Below are 21,870 nucleotides of genomic sequence, written 5' to 3'. Positions count from 1 at the left end.
AGGGCCAATAGTGTCTGTGGCAGTCCAGCAGCAGCCGCATGCCTGAGGGTTTGCCTGTGCAGGGGCAAATGGTGGGAACCGTGGCAGCAAGCGGCACTTATTGAAGCCAGCTCGGAGGAGCAGAGTAACTTACCAGAAGGTGCGAACTGGTTTTCCGCATCGATGACATAGAGGCAGATCAGAACAACCTGCAGGCAAGATAGAGAAGTTGTGAGTACTGGAGCTAAGCAAAGGGGAAGAGGAGCCAACTTCCCCCTAGTCTCAGTATACAGAATGTATTTTGATATGGACTTTTACTTCCTGAGCTAAGGAGATACGCTGGTGCAGAGAGTTTTGTTTCCTTTATCTTCAATGCTGGACAAAGACTTCAGGAAATTGTCTGAACATTTTTTACCTGTGCTCGTCTTCTGGGAGGTTCCAGGCGGGGTGTAGGGGAGGCAGAGCCCTGAGATGCGGGGGTTGCAGTGTCTGTGTGAAAGCTGTATAAGGCATTGAAGATCAGCCTCTCTCTTTTTTTATAACACCAAAGGCATGGCAGTGGAAAACTTATAGTGCTCATGCAGACGCACAAACTGGCAAGCTGCCTATGTCCCAAGGAACAAGCATACCCTCTCTGGGCGAGAAGTCTTGTCAGGCAGCAAAAGACAAGCACAGGAGGTTACATGCTGCTAATATCTGTAGCTGACAGGCATGGGGGGGAAGTAGCCCAAGACCTGTTCCTGGCCTACATTGCAGGGAGCATCTGTGCAGGGAAACTCATCTGGCCAGGGATAGCGATGATCTGCATGCTGCAATAAAAAAAAGGGGGGTGGGGAGTTGGACAAGTGCTGGAAGAAGGGATCTGTGCACAGCTGCTGCCATTGCTAGTCAGGCCAGGCTTTCTGCAGCATAAGGCAGGAACTCCACTGCTCTGGGGCTCCTCCTGGGCCCAAGTCAGCTGGGGACAGCAGCAGTAAAGGAGATTTGCCCTTTCCTTCCCCCAGTGCCTGTGTTGGGCATGGGGGACAGGCTGCCTGTCCCCTGTCACTGCTGCTTTTCTAGCCACTGCCCCCCTTATGCTCTGCTCCCTGCCACAGCAGCAGGGGAGAGAAATTGAAGATAACCCTCCAATAACTACCATATTTACTCAATTCCAAGATAAAATTTTCTCTCTCACTTAACAAGGGTAAAAAGGAGCCTCATCGTGGAATCAAGGGCTGTGGACAGAGCTGCAGCTGCTGCCTGCCCCACCCCTATAGCCATGGGCCTCACACCCTCTCCAACCGCTGTAGCTTTTGCTCCTCTCTGCTACTTGCCCTTGCTTCGGAAAGCTTTTCCCCCACGCTAGCCTGGGGGCACAGAGTCTAGCTCCTGCCAAAACTGATAGCAGCTGCAGCTCTGGCTGAGCCCTGTCTGGCTGCACTGCTACTGCTACTGGATCAGGTTGGGGCCAGACAGACATTTGTATACAAGGAGACCTCACCAAATACATTGTTTATTATTAAGCTGCTGCCAAAAGGAGAATCTACTTTAATGGAAGCCAACTATGAAGTTGATTAAATGCAGCCAATACACCATAACTTTAAAACACATAACCCGTATTGAGCAAACACACTGATGGGAACCTGTTTTGTTTTGGGGGGGGTTTTGGTGTGGTTGTTTAATTAAAAAAAAAACCCCCAAAAATCCCAAAAACCAAGAAAAAAACCCACCCTAAAACCATGGGTGGGTATTTCCTCTGCAGGGAACTGGCACTGAGGTACTACAAAATCAGGCTAGCACTGGAAGGGCCAGACTTATGGTAATGCTCATTGTGTTCAGTCCCCTCCTCAGTACCCCAGTTGTAATGGGCTGTCTGGAGTACACACACAAACCGAGCTGTACCGAGCTATGGTGTCACCATGGCTTGAAACACTGACTCTCCTGGGGTCAGCCTTGTGAGCTATATGGTAAACCATGAGCTTTTTGGCTTTGGAGTAAAATAATGCATAGTTTAACTATATGCAAGTATGTACAAAAGTACTGCTTAAAAGTGTGTTTATGGAGTACTTGTGCTAAAAGTTGGAGCAGTTTAAAAAAAAAACCAAGTGTGTCAATTCTTGACTAAATAAATTACTGCAGGTCTGTTTATTTCCAGGGTGATGTTTTCAGATCTGCCCCTCACTTCCATGTGCTCCGGAAGAGCAGGGTCTGATAGTAAGAATGGGGAAGATGTTGGAGGAACAGAGAGTAAGGGGGCCATCTAACCCTTCAGACTTCTTTTCTCTGCTGTAGCAATGGGAAAGGGACATAGTCAAGGCAAACCTCCAATAATTAGATTATATGCCTGGAAAATTGTAACAAATATGCAAAATTTATAAATATAGAATCTGATTATGGAGGCTTATCTTCTATTAAGGGCAGTCTTTTATTTGAGTAATTATAGTAATTTTGATTTACATTATTCAAATATATGTCCACATTTTTAATTGAACTATGCTAAAGTCTTTTACGTTGTGGCAGTGAGTTTCACAGGTTGGTTGTACATGGTGTAAAAGAATTTCTTGTGCCAGTTTTACACGTGCTTTCTTTCAGTTAAATGAAATTTCTCCTTGAGTGTGTCTAAGCATGGATTTACTATAGGGGTGAAGGGGGGGGAGGTGTTTGTATGATATTAGATACTGCTATTCAAAAGATTTTCTTAGGACAGTCATGAACCTTGTGACCCTTTGTGTTTCCATGCAAAGGGCTAGAGAGGGAAGTAGCCGCAACATTTCTTCTGTCCCCTCCTAGCACTTGATTCAGTCTTCTGCTACAGGACAGTGTGACCTGCTAGTGTTTGTTTTCATTTGTAAAATTAGTACTTTTGTTGCTAGTCTAAAAAAAAAAAAAAAGTGGAAGGAGTGTTTTTTGCGCTTCATGTTAGCCACCCAACTAAACTGTGAGAAACTCTCACTTAACCCATCCTACAAAATGATGTTGGAAGGGTAGGGTCAAGATGTATCCTGTTTATTCTCCACCAGACAACAAATACCTCATGCTGAGTCACTGATGAATACCGTGAGCTTTGATGTAAATTTCCCTTGTGTTTCTAATTCATGCATCTTTTCATACAAACATGACACTATATGTCAGTCTTCAGACTAGCAGAAGCCTCAGGTGTTTTAATTTGCTCTGCTTCCCTGAAAAACATGCGAGCAACAGGGTTCTAATGCCATGTCATGTCCATGTAACGCTGTCACCTTTCACCCACTAGTTCAATGTCAAGAAAGGGGTGTTGTGCATAACAGCCATCCAGGATATTATGGTTGTGTCAAGATCAGGGTAGGGATCACATGCTGGATCATTTGTGAGCCAGCATCCAGATGGAGGATTGATTGGGTCCAACTTCCTTCTCATCTTCTGTGTGTGTGCTGGAGAACAGTTTCCCCCAGTAGGTGTCTGAACTCTTTTCCCCTCTCTGTTCTCTGGGAGCCAGTATTTGGGAATGTCTAACACCTTTTTGTGGGTAGCTGAAAACCAACACCAAGGAAGCGTCTATCAAGCACACAGGGGTGAAGAGTTGCCATATGCCCTCATTGTCCCTGTCCAGCTTACAGACATGGACACTGGATAACAGAACACCACCCAGAATTAAGGGAGTGATTCACATATTTTAAAACTCCTGTTTTAGTCTGCATTCATCTCTCTGGCATTATTATTATTCTGCTGACATTAGCATGAGTTGAATGCATCACTTCATGTTGCTCTGGAAACCTATATCTCATCAAAAGGTCAACATTTCTAGGTGCTTTAGTGTCCACTTGTTTACTAGAATTGTCCTGAAAGTTGGTGCTTGTCTGCATTACAGGCCTTCTGCTAGCATAGTAGCTGCTCTAGGGAAGCTGCCTGTCTTATAGCTCAAAAAACAAAGGATTACATTTCACCAGGACTATGGTAGTGGTGAAATGATGGATTCGAACACAGCTGTTTTAGCTAGTAGAGAATGCCATTTAAGAACACAGTGGATCAGTTTGCATATGGAAGATGCATGTTAGTGCTGTTCAGTTTAGGTCAGCAGCTGGAGGACTGATGCCAGGAGGGGATGAAGAAGGCTTTCTTCTTGTTTGAGAAACTGTCTTGGAAAGTCTTAGAGTTTCAACTCTAAAGAGGCCCTTACGGACAGGCAGAGGTGGATGGATGTAGTCTGGTTTTCATGGAGTCTGTTTAGGTTTTGCCTAGGCATTCTGACATGAAGACTTTGTCCTCTGTTGCAGTTAACAAATAAATGTTTTATTTTAGAGAGCCTGCCCACGTAGTGTATGTTACATCCAGTTGTACTCCTTCATTAGAGAGGTGACTCCCCCACTCACAGGAGTTGAGCCACTTGGGGCTTGCTTCTGAGACCTATAGTGAGAACCACAGGGTGCTATTATGTGAGAACCTGGCTTCAGTCTGAAGAGCTCAGAGCTTGCCCTTTCCACAACCTGTGTTTGAGCTTTCTTCTGACTTTTAGAGACAGTACAAATGTTGAACCTCAAGCCAAGAGCCCATTTGTGACACCATCACTTTCACCAGGAGAGTGAGCAAACTTCAGGCATTAATGGCAGATTTCCCACATACTACTGAAAAAGCAAGATGGTCTTGCTGGAATGAAAAGTCATTCCCAAGGTGTTTGTGTGGTCTGAGTTGCATTTAAATTAACCATGAACTGTGTTTTAAAAACAGCGTTGTGCAAAAGGGGAGGCCCTGAGTGCACTTGTCATATATTAACAGAATCAAATAATGTATACCGTTACCGTACAGATTCCTGGTTATAGCAGGCCACTTTAAGGCCATTCTATTTTACTATAAAGGCTTCTGAAATGGGATAACACTTTGAGGCTTACTCTGTTGCCAGCTAGCAGGTGTACTTCTCCACACTGTGGCTAACTTCTAAAACCTACGTGTATCTGAAATCTGCAAAGCAGGTGCCAAAAAGCCATGCACTCAGTTTCATCAAGCTCTGAACTCCACTGTTAGGTTAGCTGTGAACTTTGAGAGAGTAATACTGGAACTTCAAGACAGATGCAACCAATTGTTCATCATTTGCACCATTCTTGGGAGGATGTAGCTTGCCAGATACCTGCATCTGCATCCATGCTAACATACACTTGAAAGAAAAATGGTTGCTTGCCATGGAGTAATTTCATTCCTTGAAGTGTTTTAGGCATTGCAGGTCCAATGAGAGGCCCTCTGTTGTGTGTCAACAGCAGTCATGGGCTTCACATCTTCAGAAATACTAAGAAAGGTTTCGGTCTCCCCATCTTCATGGGCAACCAGGAAAAGGCAGAGTACATGTGTTACCACAGCCATAAATAGTCAAACGATTCTGAGTTTGCATGCGTGTGCCATCTTCGTTAAGGTAAACAGTCTAACACTCTTCAGACTCCTAGAAGAAAACATTTTTCCAGTTTTCTTAATATTATACTTCACCATAGTCCAGTCATCTCTTTTGTGATTCTCTCTTGAGCGTAGATTACCTACACTTAATCTGGGTTAGGGTACACGATAGAACTCAATTATTTATCCATTTCTTTAGGCACCAGAATTTTTTGGCTATTACAACTGTTGCTGCATACTGAACAGCTGCTTTCTATTACTTGGTTATGTCCACAGATTTTAATGTTGGTTAGAATCTAGTGAAGTTGTAACAGAGTACTTTGGATTGTTTGTCCCTGTCTAAATTTCATTGCATTTGCCAGAAATATCACTGTGCTCCTGCAGTTTTCTTCACATTCCTATGTGGCCTTAGTTAAACTAGGTAACTTTTTGTCTTGTATAAATCTCTTTAAACATGGCAACTTTAATGCACATATCTGAAATGCTTTCCTAGTTGCAGTAGCTCTGCCATGATGTGTTCCACCAGTGAACATGGGAGAACAGATTCCTGGTAAATAACATAAATGCAAACATAACTCAGCAGTATTCCTAAACGTGCATGGTGCTCATACTGTAATCAGGATTCTCTGCAATCAGTAAGCCACACGAGTGGCTCTTCAATTAGAGGATAGTGGATCAAATATTTTCACTGTTAAAGCTATACATTTTACATCTTTAGCAAGAGAGTTTAATAAACTCAGTCATGCCCAGAAAACACTAGTTTTCAACTGCTACTTTTAGAGGACAAAAAATACTAGTAACTTCTCTCTCTCTCTCTCTCTCTTTTTAAAAAAAGCATTTGCCCTTGCTGAATTGATTGACAATTCTTTGTCAGCTACTTCCCGAAATACTGATATTCGGAGCATACAGATAAAATTGGTAAGATATATAATATGCAAGATATCCTACTCTTTCTGATTATATTTTTACATGTTCTATTTTTGAGTTTTTGTTTGTTTTTTTTACCCCTCAAACAGTTATTTGATGACTCCCAAGGAAAATCAGCTGTTGCTGTGATTGATAATGGAAGAGGAATGACTTCTAAACAGCTTAACAACTGGGCTGTGTATAGATTGTCAAAATTTACAAGACAAGGTGATTTTGAAAGGTCAGAAAGCCTTTTCATTGTATTTCACAAATAGAAAAAGTTTACAGATTGTGAATTTACAAAACACGATTGAGAAGTTCATGTTCTGGTATTTTACTTCTTTTTTCTTTTCAGACATGGTATAGGCCATACATATTCCCTAAAAACATACTCAAATATCCACCTAATTCTCTGGTACTGCAAAAGGTTAAAACTAAATATCTATTTTCTAACTAAATTAATACCACACAGAAGGGAAAAGGGGGAGAACTCTCACCTTTCCCTGGCTGCCTTGTTTTAGTCAATCCAGTTAATAGCATTCTTTCCTGTATGGGTTCTTACCAGGCACGTTGTCTATTAACTGAATGGATTCCATTTATCTGTTATGTAAGTGGTTAACATCTGTCACTTGTTTGTCAGAGAAATATGCAGGGGAATGCTTTTATTTAGGAATTTAATTAATTTTACATGTATACCTGTGGAGAGAGAGACCTCCTTCCTTAGGGAAGGAGGGGGTGGAGCCATAGTGTCAACCTTCTCACAGCCACAGCTTCTACAGATAGGATCCCTAGTAGTCAGCATTCAACCTTGATTCTGGAAGAATCTTTTTTTCTTCATTTTCCTTTCCTAAAACAGGAGGTTGTTTGTTTGTTTGTTTGTTTGTTTGTGGGGGTGTCGCAGTGCACTCAGGTGCCCTGCGCCTGAGAGCGGAGATTGCTCTGGGCAGACCCCTAGCGGCAGAAGGGGAGGGGGGCTCAGCTGCCAGTCACCAGGGCTGCACTGGTGCTGGTTGCCGGGACAACTGGTAAAACCAGCTGACCAGGAAGGGACAGGGCTTATCCCTTCTTAAGCCCAGGTAGGAAGCCAGGAAGGCAGTCCCTCTCCAGCAGCCGGGGGAGTAGGGACTTAGCTCAGACAGACAGAGGGGAGGACTCTGGCCATGAGAGCATCCCCTGGTCACTGCTGAGGTTGGTGGAGCCCTTCTTCCCCCGCTCCCTCGCTGTCTAGTAGGGAGTAGATTTTTGTTTGACCGGACGATCTAGTTTTTATGTTGTAGCCCAGGGGCTTTAGGATTTATGTTTACTGTTTTCACCAGAGGACCAGGTGAGGCTATTAGGGGTGGAGGAGGCCTCATAGGAGATCCACAGTAGCGTGGGGTCTCCCAGCACCAGAGAAGGTGCCGCATTTTGGGGTTATATAGACCCCGGCCCCTCAGTGGGGCAGAGTTGTGTGGGCAAGGAGCCCAGTGTGAGAAGGGGCCCAGTGTGGGCATGGGCGAGAAGCCTTAGAGAGACTCCACAGTGGTGGGGACCCCCCAGTGCCAGTGAGGGCACTGCAGTTAGGGGTGCACTACCCCATCTCTGAGAGGGGGCAGCAAGGAGCCCTGGAGCTAGGGGGCAGCGAGGAGCCCCAGAGCAGGAGATAGAAGGGGGCAGCGAGGAGCCCCCGGAGTGAGGGAGAGAAGGGGGCAGTGAGGCCCAGGGCTAGCGAAAGAGGGGGCAGTGCGGAGCCCCGGGAGTAAAGAGGAAGGCCAGAAAACAACAAGGCCCAGGTTAAACTACGTCAACTCCATCTGCGAGGCTTGGGCTGCGGTGTAGGGGAGGAAAAGGAGCCGCAGGTAGCGCCCCCATCACCAGGGTGCAGAAAAATGGGCAGCCTCCTGCTGACTACAAACATCTTCTAATCAAATAAAGATCAAGGCATGGCAGGCGAGCAAGCAGGCGGTTGACCCATTACAGGAGGGCGGAGTCACTCCCAAAAAGGCTCCAATATTGATACTCCTGTCACCGGAGGGTATGCTAGGAAATGTAATACAAAATTAAATTGAAGTATTAATTTTTATAACCGGGGGGGGTTATTTAGTCAGTTTGAAGTCAGGCAGAAGGGTGGCACCTTAAAAACTAATTGGTTTAGAGATGCCCTAAGCTTTTGTAGGCAACAGCGTACTTTGTCATAGCGTCTGATGAAGTAGGTTACTGCCTATAAAAGCATATGCCTCTCTAAACCAGTTTATTTCTAAGGTACCAGCCTGCCCTGCTGCCTTTTTATAAGGAAGGTATGGTCAGAGAATTGTATCTTGTGCTTAGAACAAGGATTTTGAGGGCTCTTGGTTCTGGGGAAGTTCCTACCACAGTCTTGACTCAGCCCCCCCCAAAATCTCTGCCACTTATACAGATGTGATCTATCCTTATTAGAGAAATCTCTTTGTTCCAAAAGAAAAATTTTCAATTTCCAATTTTCTGTATGGAAATTTTCTAGTTGATCTTCTAGGTATTCTGAGCCCAGGTCACTGTGCATCTTAGAACATCGAAATCTAAACCTTTGCTTTTTCTATGGGAAATCGGTGTGGAGTGTGGAAGACGGGTTTCATACGCTTGTGATAACTGATGTGTTGGCAGAGATGTCTTGCATTGGTCTGCATGAACTGGTGTTTTGTAAATACAAAAGACTTTGTCCTGGGGTATATTGCATTGTTGTAGTTCAACCAACAGGTGGCAAGTGACATAAAAACTAGAAAGCTGGTGATTTTAGGATAGGATGAAGTTTCTTAGCCAGTCAGGATTGATGCTATTACTCACAGATGTTAGTATGTGAGTTTAATATATCGGAGAGGACTCTATAAACACTTCTAAGCTGCATGCTGAATTGAACATGTCTTTGGTAAGATTGTACTTTCAACCCAAGGAAATCAATGTAGTTGTGAATTACATTATACAGTAACAGTTCATTTCTTGGTTTCCATTTGGGATTGCTCCAGCTTATTTTAGGTGGAGAGGATTTGTCACACCAAATCGGGACGTTAATCCATTAAATTCCATATCCTTAAAGTTATATTTAAGTATTGAAGGTACTTGCATTCATTTCTGCCATGCCATGTTTTTTTTAAAAAATAAGTTCAGCAACCTTTCCCTTCTTCCTAACCCCAAGGTATTTTTATAAAAGAACGTAGCTTTATGAAAAAAATTTACTAGTTTTCTGATTGGCTCTTCTTTATACCAGTTTCATGTTTGAAGATGCGGCTGTAGTCAGAGGAAATTGGGATAGGATTAACACGACATCTTCGACTATCCTATCACCTTACACTTTTGCATAAGGGCTTTCACAATAGTATCAGTTGCACACATCTTTGAGCACATATCTCTTTGCATGGAGCTGACATTTGGGAGAAATGTTTAAGATTATGCCTTGTCTCCTTATAAAAGAAGGGTTAGCACAAAAGGAAACTGGGTATGTCTAGTCTTTTCTCCTTTGGAGTTAGTGGTGTATCCATGAAAAGGATGCAAATTGTAATGAGGAAAAAGGTAAATCAAATAAGAGTTAAAATGTAACAAAACTACGTGATAGACATGATCCATCAAAAAGGGCGGAAAAGTTTTTTATAAAGGGTGTTTTGAGGGGAAAAAGAACTGGAGACCACTCAGTTACACAGCTGTTTGTCAAGATGCAATGTGTTCTGTCACTTTTTCCTTTTACATATTGATAAAACTAGATTGTGAATATTAATTTTAATGTTAGATTATCTGTTAAATTCAAAATCCTGTGTGGGAGAAAAGTGATTCCAGGTTATGTTTACCAAAATTTTATTTATTTTTATGGCATTAGTGCTGGGGGCAAAATCATTAAAGCCAATTTTCCTTTCAGTGACCATTCAGGATATGTGAGGCCCCCACCAGTACCTCGCAGTTTAAATAGTGACATCTCGTATTTTGGTGTCGGAGGCAAACAAGCAGTTTTCTTCGTTGGGCAGTCTGCCAGAGTAAGTAGAATGATTTGAAGATTTTAATTTTTAAAATCATGTTACACATTAGCTGATACAATTTTGCTGTTACCCCACCCATCATTGAGCTTTTTTTACTACTAGTTAATTGGGGCTCCAAAATTCTTGATTTTAAATTCTTTTTCTTAACAGATGATAAGCAAACCCACAGATTCTCAAGATGTCCATGAGCTTGTACTTTCAAAAGAAGATTTTGAAAAGAAAGAGAAAAACAGGGAAGCAATATACAGTGGATATATTAGAAACAGAAAGGTAAAATACCCTTGATACTTTGTTTTAATTTTAGTTGAATCTCTTCTCTAATGTGTTATATTTAGTACCTCAGTAATTTCTCTGTAAATCCCACAAACATCAGTTACGTTCTGGACTATGAAATATTTTGAAATTTATGATAGCATTTTATAAAGCATTACTCATGTATGATTCTTTTGCCTTTTTTAACCTGAAAGACAGTTGATTCAACATTAAATGGCACGTTTCCTTTGTCACTTGTATCATCTCAAGGAAAGTACTTTTAGCATTTTCTTACTAAGAACTGAAACTATCATTAACTTTGTATCCAGCATTCAGGAAATAATTCCCTTTTTCAAGACTTTGAGGTCTAAACTAGAAATTTTTCCCTCCTGCACCTAGTATATAATAGAGAGCTGCACCTCTATGCGTATGCCTTTATGTGTGTACCTCTGTGTGTCCTGTATATATAACAGAGAGCTACATGCCTGCAATATGTTGCATGTATGGGAAAAGCAAATACCATTGGGGAAAAAACCAATATTTGATGGCTTATTGTGGATGAAATGGGTTAAAGAAGACTATAAATGTAGATGGGTAGTCTTATCCTACTTCTCTTTCCTGATTATTCATTTTGGGCAGGGGAGGGGCACAGTTTGTGCCAGAGTAGATGGGAGACAATAAGGCCTAAGGATAGAGACATAAGAATTATTGGCAAGAGGATAGAGACCAAAGATGTATTCAGGACGCTGTACATTGCAGGGACACATTGGGACAATCTTGGAAATGACAACAAAAAAATGGAAGTAAAGAACTGGCAAGATTTGACATCCTTAGATTCTAAGACTGAAAATATTTGACAGATATGGAGAAGAGGGAGATTGGAAAAAGCTAAAAGAAAAAAATCCAGTTTGGCCATGTTGAGCTTGAGTTACTGACAATGCACAGGGGATGAGTTATCAGAAAGAGAGATGTTTTGTATCACAGTGTGTGTTTACATGTGTGAGTTGATGGTGGAGAAGCATCAATAAAGAGATGGGAGTTGCAAACAAAAGCAGGCAAATTTTAGTCAAAAGTAGAGGATAGAGTTATCAGACTGCCCAAGGAAGTTAAGAGCAGCAAAAGTATGGACAACTTACTAATGCAGAAGCCATTAGAATTAGAGAACCAGGTGACCCAAGATCGTGAACATTTAGCAGGGGGTCGTTTAGGAATAATAGACTGGAAAATTATTGTTGTAACCAAATTTAGAATGAAGTATTAGAAACATTACAAAAAATACGTAATGTGCAGAAAACTTTGAGTGGTCCAAGCATGAAAAATGAGGCAAAACAGTCAAAGTTTATGGGTAAGCAGCTCAAATGTGTAAATAATGGGAAGAAAAATGAAATCAAAGGTGGGTGTGAGCAGTTCAACATTCAAGTAAATTAAACAAAAATAATCCTGTTAGTTTTTGCAAAAGATATCAGAATTAAATGAGAACGAATTTAGAGTGCGTGTGTAGTCAATATGGTCCCTTGGCTGTGATCTTCAGCAGGGATGTAGAAGGGCAGCTGGATATAAAATAAAAGAATCGGGGTATGGAGATGAGATATTCAGAATAATGAATGTAAACCAATGAAACTTAAATAGATGGACCTTGGAATCGGAGGGGGAGCTAGTGGATAAAAGGAAGTTTGGGTGGAGCAGTGAAAATCAGAAATGAAAATTTAATATTTTGGACTGATGCAATTAGGCTAGGATATGGGGCAAAGAGCTTTAATGTTACTATTGATGGCAGGCCTGCATCAGGTGTCATCTTCCTGGAGCAGCCTAGCATTCAACAGTCAACCATGAGAGTGCCAGTTCCACCTGAAAGATGCAGGAATTCTAGGAACTATATTTAAAACCTTCCTGATGGGGAAGTACCGAAAATAGCAAAGGGAAACTATATCTGTCGGTAGACCCTTCCACCCTCTTCCCTAGTGAAGTCTCACAAGAATTACATCTCTGCTTCCTTTCAACGATCTTCATTCAGCCATCCAGTAACTGATCTAATGACAGGCTAATGTGCCAGCAGTGTGCTGATGATGATGACAAACCACTCTACTTATTATCTTACCTACAACCACACTTCAAAGAAATCATTTCATTTCTCAGTGCCAGAGGAAATATGCATGGAGATGTTCAGGTCAGCTTCAACCAGCTTTTCAAGGTGGGAGGTTAGTTGCTGGTGAGCAAAGAACCTGGTAGACTGTCCAAATGTCCACATTGACAATTGATTAATTTAGTTTATTAGGTAAGGATTGCTCTTGGGTTCCTTGATTCCTTTCTGACACTATGGTCTGTGGCAAACTTTGCATTTACCTTGTGCTTAATATATTAATCACTTAATTAAATTGTAATATGCTATACATTCAGACAGTGTATCACCCGATTAATGAGCTGCAAAAATGGTGATCCAACCTCAAAGATGTTATTTGTTAAAAGAAGCTTGACATCCTGGCTTATTCAGACCTAGTCTTCCTTGCCCGGTGAGCCCAACCAACTCCAGAGGATGCTGGATATTGGCTCGGAGACATCCAGTGGATGGGGCTCCACTTTAGCATCTCCAGATATTCCTCCCAGTATATGGACAGCGGGAAACAAATGCTCTCCTGGTTACTGCCCTCAAGAGTCAGGGTGAGCCCATGAGGCATCTGAAGGAGATGAGAGCTAGCTCTACCTGGGCACACTTGCAAACTACTGAGATCAGATACCAGAAGAGACCATCTGTGGGATCTTGCAAGATGCCCACAAAGTTGACTTCTCCCTGCTGGCCCCCTAGCTAAATCAATGCCCTAAACACCTTCCTCATCCACTGCATCTCGTTTGTCCTGAGAGACTCAGAAGTCCCCAAGATACCTCTCAAGAAAGCAGATGAAATCAAGCAGCGTGTCAAGAACTGGATGAGGCTTTCACTATGGGCTGTCAGTGATGTCCTGCACATATGGCAGTGGGGTGCTAGCATCCCTTACAGGGGAAACCTGCAGTGTCACAGTAGTTATCCTTGCCTTCCATCTCCTAACCTGCCCTGATGACCTGGTGAGCAGCATCAACACCAGAACCCTAAAACAGATCACCAAGAAGAGGATTGCCAGGTTGCCATTCCATAAGGACCTGGCCAGATTCCTGAGTGAATTGCTGGGGGGTGAATTGGGGTAATACAGCAGGGACTTTTCCTTGCTGTGAAACCTGAGTCTGCAATGCCATGCAGTGCGTTGACTGCTGCTGGACATAGTGCAAGGAGTTGGATGCCAGCAAGCACTTCATGGACTGGTGCTTTATCCACTGGGGCCGTTTCAACTGCCTCCTGCTCAATGGTGCCATTCACTTTGGATAACATGATAGGAGGTGCTGGAGATGCAGGTACCAGAGTGAGACCTTGCCCAATGTCTTGTATGACTATAAGCCCTGTGCAACAGGACTGGCTGGTGAAACCCTTCTCCACAGCAGTTGGGACAGTAGCTGTGAACTGCATGATCCCAGGCTGTGACAGGCAGCTGCATCCAGATACTGTGATGATAGATGAGTAGAATGTAAAGCTTCTGATGATCATCTTGATCATCCTGTTCAAGAACTGGTGGCAGGCTTTTCTCTAAGCTCAAGAGTAAAAGCCTATCAAGTACAGGCCACAGGCTGATACTGTGGAGAAGAAATGGTATGATGTCATGGTACAGGTGCTGACTGTTGAAGCACTTGGAACATGGGACTCAAATAGTGAGTGTCCTGTGAGCCTGACAGGTAACCTCTCAACTATGCACTCCTGGGGGGCAGAGGGGACCTGTGCCTCTCAGGCCTGTGCATGGGGTAGGGGGACTGTTCCCTGCTGCTTCATGTACTCCAAGGGGGGACCTGCACCCACCAATCTGTGTGTGGACCAGGGGATGCAAGTTGCCTGCTTCAGGCTCTGGGTCCCGCCCTGCTGCCTCCCCTGGGGCCTCTGCATCCTGGTGGTGTGACCCAGAGCTACAAAGAATAGCAGAGCTGTGCAGGAAGCCGTCTGCTGCTACAGCTGTGCTCCCCTGCATGCAAGCCTGTGCCACCACCACCACTGCTGCAGCCGGCAGGTAGAGGACACCTCACCAAGGCAATGCAGAGCTTGCAGCAGCAGGCAGCTTCCTGCACAGCCCTGCTGTTCTTTGCAACACCAGGCTACAGAGGCCCTGGCAGGGGAGGAAGCAAGGTCGGAGCCCAAGCCTGAAGTGGGCAGCGCGCAGCCCCCAGCCCGCGCACAGATTTGGGTGGCACTGGTTCCCTCTGCCCCCTGGGAGTGTGCACTGCAGCAGGGAGCTGCCCCCCTGAGCTGCAGCAAACAGTTGGGGGTGGGGAGGGGACAGTGGGGGGAAGCCAGACTCCACTCTGTTGCAGCAGCCACCACCTCCTGTCAGGGGTAGGGGGCTGCAGACCCAGGTCCCTGGCCCTGTAGCCCTGGCAGCTGGGGGACCGCTCCAGCAGGGCTGGGGGAACAGGAGCTGGGGGGGGTGCCCACCAGCAGGGCAGAGGGGCTGTGGAAGGCCTTTCATTTTTAATCGTGCATTTTGGGGTCTCAATCAAGAGACTTCACGATTTTCTATCCCTGCGCATTAGGCCCACTCCTCCCCAGTGCCACCCTGTCAGTCCTTCAGGCGGCAACAACAGAAGGGGGAGGAACGGACCAAGGTCAGTGCTGGTGGCCTCGCTCCGGCAGTGTCCTAACCCCGCTGCCCTCCCCCCGCTACTGCTGCCACCTCCAAGAAGCAAAGGGGTGGGGGCAAGGCCAGCTCCAGTGGGCTCACCCTTCCCCCTCCGCTCCATCGTCACCACCGGCAGGGAGCAGGGTGGGGCAGGGCAAGCCCAGCACTGCTGGCCTCACTCCCCCATTCCGTATGCTTCTGCCACCACCTTCAGAGAGCAGGGTGGCTTCCATCCCCTGTGTCCACACCATCATGGCGGCGCACCACCACCTCCTTTCCCAATGCTGTATTCACACAGATTGGCTGTTTCAGTCAGCCAGTCATAGCGCAGAGTAAAGCATTATGGACAGACAGACAGGTGAAGGCTTTTATAATATTAGAATGCTGAAAGACTGTTTCATTTGGTAATTTAATTGAACCATTAATGTCTTCCATGTGATGTCTGACATTGCAATAGTATTCTGGATTTTTTGCATCCATATGCTGGTAGGATTTTTTTTTTCTTACTCATTTCTGAGTGATGTACAGTTGCATTTTTTATTTTTATTTTTTTTTATTTTTTCCTTTATTTTTAGCCAGCTGATTCTACTCACATCACCACTGATGATGAAAGGTTCCTACATAACCTCATAATTGAAGAAAGGGACAAGAAGAGTTTCACAGCAGTTGTCATTACAGGTGTACAACCACAACACATACAGTACTTGAAAAACTATTTTCATCTTTGGACAAGGCAATTGGCGTAAGTCAGCAGTACTGCCTTATTGAAAAGCGGGAGTGGGAGCAGGTGGGGAAGGAGGAAATATATGAAGAAAATTTCTGTCTTTTAAAAAGGAAGTGAATAGGAGTTGGGAAGGTTGGGAAGTGAGGTTGGGTTGGGCAGAAGGAGGACACTTAGGTGAAAGGCAGAGAGTTGGGAGATGGTGGAGTGGGATGGAATTATTTTAATTTTGGGGTATTGTTTAGGGTGGTTGTTTTGTTATATACTATGTACTCTGTGGCACAGAGTGCATGCTTGGCAAGTTTGCAGATTATACCATACTGTGGGGAGTAGTAGATAGTCTGGAAGTCTGGGCTAGGATTCAGAGTGACCTAGACAAATTGGAGGAATGGGGCCAAAAGGACTTTCATAAAGTTAAACAAGGACAAATGCAAAGTCCTGCACTTAGCACAGAACAATCCCATGCATTAGTACAGGCTAGGGGCTGACTGGCTGCTCAGCAGCTCTACAGAAAAAGACCTGGGGGGGTTATAGTGCACAATTAACTGGATATGAGCCAATAGTGTGCCCTTCTTGCTAAGAAGGCTAACAATATCCTGTGCTGCATTGGTAGGAGTGCTGCCAGTGGGTTAAGGGAAATGATTATTCCCCTCTGTTCAGCACTGGTGAGGACACATCTGGAGTACTGTGTCCAGTTTTGGACACCCTCCCCACCCCCCCCACCGCAGAGAACATGTGTAAGATCGGAGAGAGTCCAGTGGAGGGCAACAAGTGATGAGGGGGCTGGAGGACATGACTTTTCAGGAAACTGGGCTTATTTAGCCTAGGGAAGAGAAGATTGAGGGGATTTAACTATCTGAAGGGGAGCTCGAAAGAGGATGGAGCTAAACTGTTCTCAGCAGTGGCAGATGACAGAACAGGGGGCAACAGTCTCAGGTTGCAGCAAGGGAAGTTTAGGCTGGTTACTAGGAAGTATTTTCTCACTAGGAGGGTAGTAAAACACTGGTATGAGTAACCCAGAGAAGTGATGGAATCTCCATTCTTGGAGGTTTTTAAGACCCAGCTAGACAAAGCCTTGGCTGGGATGATCTAGTTGGGGATGGTCCTGCTCTGAGCAGGTGTTGAACTAGATGATCACCTCAGGTCCCTTCCAACCCTGAAATTTTATGATCTTATCTTATTTTAATAATATATTCTGTTTCTAAAAGCTGTTTTATATTGTATTGTAAACTGCCCTTACCTTGTTTTGTGAAAAGCAGCATATCAGTTAATAATACATACACTTAAATATTACATACATGTAATTGTAATATTTATTAATTACATTTTTAAGAGGCCAGGTCATACATAATACCATGTTTTTTTGTAATTTGTGTTTGGATATTCTATTGATAATGGTCACACTACATATTTTAGTAATACAGAAATGTTGGAGTCTGGATTGGTTGTTTTGCTGTGCTGATTCTGTTTAAAAAATAAAAAAAAAAATAAAAAAACCAAGAAAACAGGAGGCCTACCCAGACGGTTGACCTTAAGCGTCTTTTAATGAAACATTTTTATGCATTTGCTAATTTTACGTGAGTAGTCCCATTGACTTAAGTGCATCAGTAATACAGGTGTGCCAATACATTGATCTGGTATCAGATCGGCACCAATATAAAGAAAATTGAGTGTATCAGAAATTGGCATATGTGGCCGATTAATTTGGCCAATAAATGCAGCTTCAGCGCAGCACATAAGCAGCAAGGAGCGTATCCTGGCAGCTTGAAGAGCTGCGTGCAGCTGGTAAGTCTGTTGTGGTGAAAGGGAAGGGGGGAGGGAATGATTATGGGGGGCAGATCAAGGCCCCACAGTGAGGAGGAGTGGGGCAGGCTGGAGCAGGCACTACCCTGCCAGGGTGGGGTGGTTACGGGACAGATCCATAGCTTGTGTGGGGGTAGGGGAGGCCCTGCTGCTGTGAACATCCTAGGGGGGGGTGGGCATGTGCCCCCCAGATTTGCGCAGGGTGTGGGCGGGGTAGGCTGCAATTGTGGGCTGGGGCTGTGCCGGGCTCTTCATGGTGCGTGGAGAGGCATGGTTGGGCCATAGTTGCGCTCAGGGTGGATGGCAGTGGCAGCACTGGGAGGGAAGCTATGGGAGGGCTACGGCGAAATTTGGGATGGCTGCAGGCTCCCCCTCCCCCTATAACCTCCTTCTAGTGCTGCCGCCGCCCGCCCAGCCCAGCCCCACTGGGAAGAGCCTGGCACAGCCGCAGCTGCAGCCCACCCTACCTGCACCCTGCACATATCCAGAGGCACATGCCTCCGGCCCCCGCCCCGGGTTGAACACAGCAGCAGGAGTCATCTCCCCCCCACACTTCTCTACACCCCCCCCCCCCCCCCAGATGAGCCACAGCTCCATCCTGCACCTGCCCCTGCTCCACTCCTCTCACCACAGGGGTCTTGATCGTTCGCCCCTTCCCTCCACACACCATTTCCACCACAACAGATTTACCAGCTGCACGCAGCTCTTCATGCTGTATCAGAAATTGGATCAGTATTGGTTGATATGCCTTCTTAAAAATCAGCTATCAGTATTGGCCCCCAAAATCTCTATCTGTGCACCCCTAATGAGTAGCACTATGGAAGAAACATATAGCTTTAAAGATGGTAGGACTTTTCTGTAAATGGTAATTTTATTTCTTTGAAATCAGGTACGTTAACACCATTTATATTATAAATTATACTCCAGTCCCTTTCTGCTACTGAGTAACCTAACACTTTCCAAGTCTATAAATACAATCTGTATGAATTCTCATTGGAAGGGGTCTATTTAAATTGCGGTAATTTTCTCAGGGTGTTTGCGGCATAAAGAGCAAATTCCACGGATATTTCCTGGATATTCTTCAGCAGCCCCGCCGCTGGGTGTTGATTGGCAGAGAGGCATATACTGTATAATTTAATAGCAAATTCCATGGCAAATAAATTATACCATGTAATTTATCATATTATTAGACTACAGAATCCCAAAACTCCTTTACATTTAAAGGCGTTTGGCATTCTTTGACAAAGTTTACGTAAGCAGCACATTTGTTGTTATGCTCTTTTTGCCATCCAGGAATTGATTTAATTAGCTGAGGGTCAAAAGTCAGAAAAAGCACCTGATTTGCATAAAAAAATTGAACAGCACAAAAAAAAAAAAAAAGTAGGCAGTCGGTTGCTTAAATCAAGAGCGTAGTGACTGATCATATTTGTAGTACTGATTTAACTTTGCAGCTGTTGCCTGGAACAGTTCTTATCTGTGCTGGTTTTCAGTTTGACAGTCTGTATCTTTGACCCGACTTACCAAATCCACCAGTTTATGTGCTTTGTGAATCAAAACTGCCAATTTTTCAAACCACATTAGATGCTCCACAAACTGTATCGCATTTTCAGGCACAAACTTAATTTGATCTTCAACGTTGCCCTGTTTTAAGAGATCACATAGTTTAAGCATATACTTTGTGCCAGGCATGATTTCAAACTTGTTGCACACAAATTGCTGGTGGTACTTAATATTCTTTGCATGGTAACAAACTTCATTAAACCATAAATTCCACCTTGTAAACACTGGTTCTGGTGGAAGTGACACTGTTGAATTTAGATCCCTGTGTTGATTGGCAATCCGCATATCAAAGTTTACAGCCTGATCAATGTTTGAATGCTTTTCTAAAAGAGGAAACCAGGATATCCACATCAGAAAAGCGTGCATGCCAGATATCACTTGCTAAAGAGAATGTGTGTATTGTAGGTAATGTGAATTGGGTTGGGCGTTACTCCATGGAGCACATTAGTGAATGCTTTGCACATATACATTGCATTATCAGAAATGATGAGATCTTGTTAAAGTTGAAGCTGTAGTTTACAACAGCCATCACTACAACTTGTGCTATAGTTGAAAAATTTATAGACTTGAGTTGAACCAGCTCTGTTTAAAAAACAGATAGGTCACAGTCTTTCCAGCTCCCAGGTACGAATAAAATATGGAGTACATTGTTATCCTGTGCATCTGTTGCTTTGTCTGCTACAACTGAAATTGAATCATATTCTAACAGTGCAGATTTTGTAGACTGAATATGGAAAGCAAGTACTTCTGGTAGATGAACCTGGCAAAGTTTGTTTGCATGTGGCAAACATCCAGCATTTGAAAAGTGCTTGTTAAAGTACTCCCTTAGTTTCAAGTTATCTCTTTTTTTTTTTTTTTTCCCCCCCCCCAAAAATATGCTGGCATCAGTGAATGTCTCCACTAACTTGAATGTAGCTTCTCTTGTTAAACTGCTTTCAGTGGCTCTTTTAAACATTGAGGTTATTGTTCTTTGTTTTTTGTTGTGACCTGAAGTCTTTCACTTCATATGCAATTTGGACTCTAAATGGCTATCAGTGATGTTTTTTCTCAATGCATCACAAGTCACATTGCAAAGTGAACAAAATAATTTACCACCAACTGAATATAAGGTTCCTACAGGGAACTGTGTTACACAATCCTGAGCTAAAATGTATTTAGCATTTTTATTTATTTTCAGTCTTCAGACTTCAAACTAGTGCATTTAAGACGGCACTGAAACATTTCACTCTACCTTATTGACTGATGCCTTCACTTGGTCTAGGTCACTACAAGTGGACAGTAACTCTCAATCGTGATCTATGACTGTGGTGATATTGTTGAATTGTCTGTGTATTGCAGTAAGCATCGGGACATTCTAAAACAGCGTATTACAGAAATAATACACGTATAATTTTAAGTTGATTTCTTAGACAATCCCATATTTCCTGGTTAATAGAAGACAATGCCATATTTCATATTTTCCATGCAATCTGTGGAACCATGATTTAAGTAGGCTCCTACTCATTGGCCACCATAGGTAAAAACTTATTTGCAACTGAAAGCTGTTCTACATTGAAGACCAAGTAAAAAAGTTTGCAGATCCTTGTAAAGAGGTTTGACTTTTTTTATACAATCAGATAGTTTCAGTGACTTGAATTTTGTCTGTAAATAGTTATGTAGGCTTTAACAAGGCTGCATATGTGGCTAAAGTTAGACATGTCCAAAAGTCTCCCTATTTGAAACCTGAATGGTTGGTTTATTACTGGTACATTGGAGTAAATGAACTACTTGCATACGTTTAGTCCCTTAAGTAAAAAGTATGAAAATACTTACAAAGGGGTTTGATGATTTTTTTTTTTTTAATACAAGTTCCTAAGAATGCTGAAAACAGTACAGAATCTAACGATTGCAGGTTTTTTAGGACTTCGGAATATCAGACCAAGGAAGAATTATAGCTTGACAAATTTCTCTAATGCTTTGGTCCTTTCTCCCACAGACAGCGTACACATTATCAGTTTATATGGTTATTACTGCACCATATTGCCTTTTTGTGTTTAAAAAAAAAAAAAATTGTTCTAACTATTGTACTTGGGCACTTACCTACATGCAAGGAGCCTGCTCCAGCGTTCAGGAGCATGTAAATTGATGCACTTTGGCAGCCTTGTGCATCATGTATCAGTGGTGCAGCACACCTCTGTGCTGAGAAAATGATGGTGGTGTACTTTGAACTAAAACACTCTCAGTATGCTTAGTATCCCAGCGGCCAGCCGGATTGTTGGTGCCCACACTTGTGGGGTGGATACCCTCTTGGGGCAAGAGCACAAAGACCTTAGTGGCTGGCAAGTGGATGGGGTGTAGGGGAGGCAGAGCCCTGAGGACCACCGCAGTGCACCCATGAGTATCCTGTCTTTAGGTCAACAGGGAAAAAAACACCACTGACCCATCTCCTTTACATATTCCATCAAGTTGTGGCAGGTGAATTGAGGGGACCCTGGCTGCAGGGCAGGACTATACTCACAGTGCCAACTCGGGGTGCCACATGCTGCCATTTTCTCAATGTGGAAGCATGCTGCACTGCTGATGCATGTACTCCCAATATGGCCCCAGGCACTTTTTTTAATAAGTGCAGTTTGCTAATTAAATGTGCCTGGAGTTACAT

General features: G+C 43.6%; 1 protein-coding gene across 1 annotated transcript in view; it reads left to right on the top strand.

Moving 5' to 3' along the window:
* The window catches only part of SMCHD1 (structural maintenance of chromosomes flexible hinge domain containing 1), a 143,319-nt gene that overhangs the window by 27,933 nt on the left and 93,516 nt on the right, over positions 1 to 21,870 (top strand). Inside the window, exons 4-8 of the mRNA XM_090039751.1 lie at positions 6,155 to 6,237; positions 6,336 to 6,466; positions 10,088 to 10,202; positions 10,356 to 10,475; positions 15,724 to 15,890. Coding sequence (XP_089895877.1) covers positions 6,155 to 6,237; positions 6,336 to 6,466; positions 10,088 to 10,202; positions 10,356 to 10,475; positions 15,724 to 15,890 — 616 coding nt within the window. The remainder of the gene's footprint in view (positions 1 to 6,154; positions 6,238 to 6,335; positions 6,467 to 10,087; positions 10,203 to 10,355; positions 10,476 to 15,723; positions 15,891 to 21,870) is intronic.

The sequence above is a fragment of the Crocodylus siamensis genome, chromosome 3 (assembly GCF_052110815.1).
Source record: "Crocodylus siamensis isolate JL-2025a chromosome 3, ASM5211081v1, whole genome shotgun sequence".
NCBI classification, from domain to species: domain Eukaryota; kingdom Metazoa; phylum Chordata; order Crocodylia; family Crocodylidae; genus Crocodylus; species Crocodylus siamensis.
Note: the sequence above shows the minus strand (reverse complement) of the source record. Positions and strands in the feature narration are given on the sequence as shown.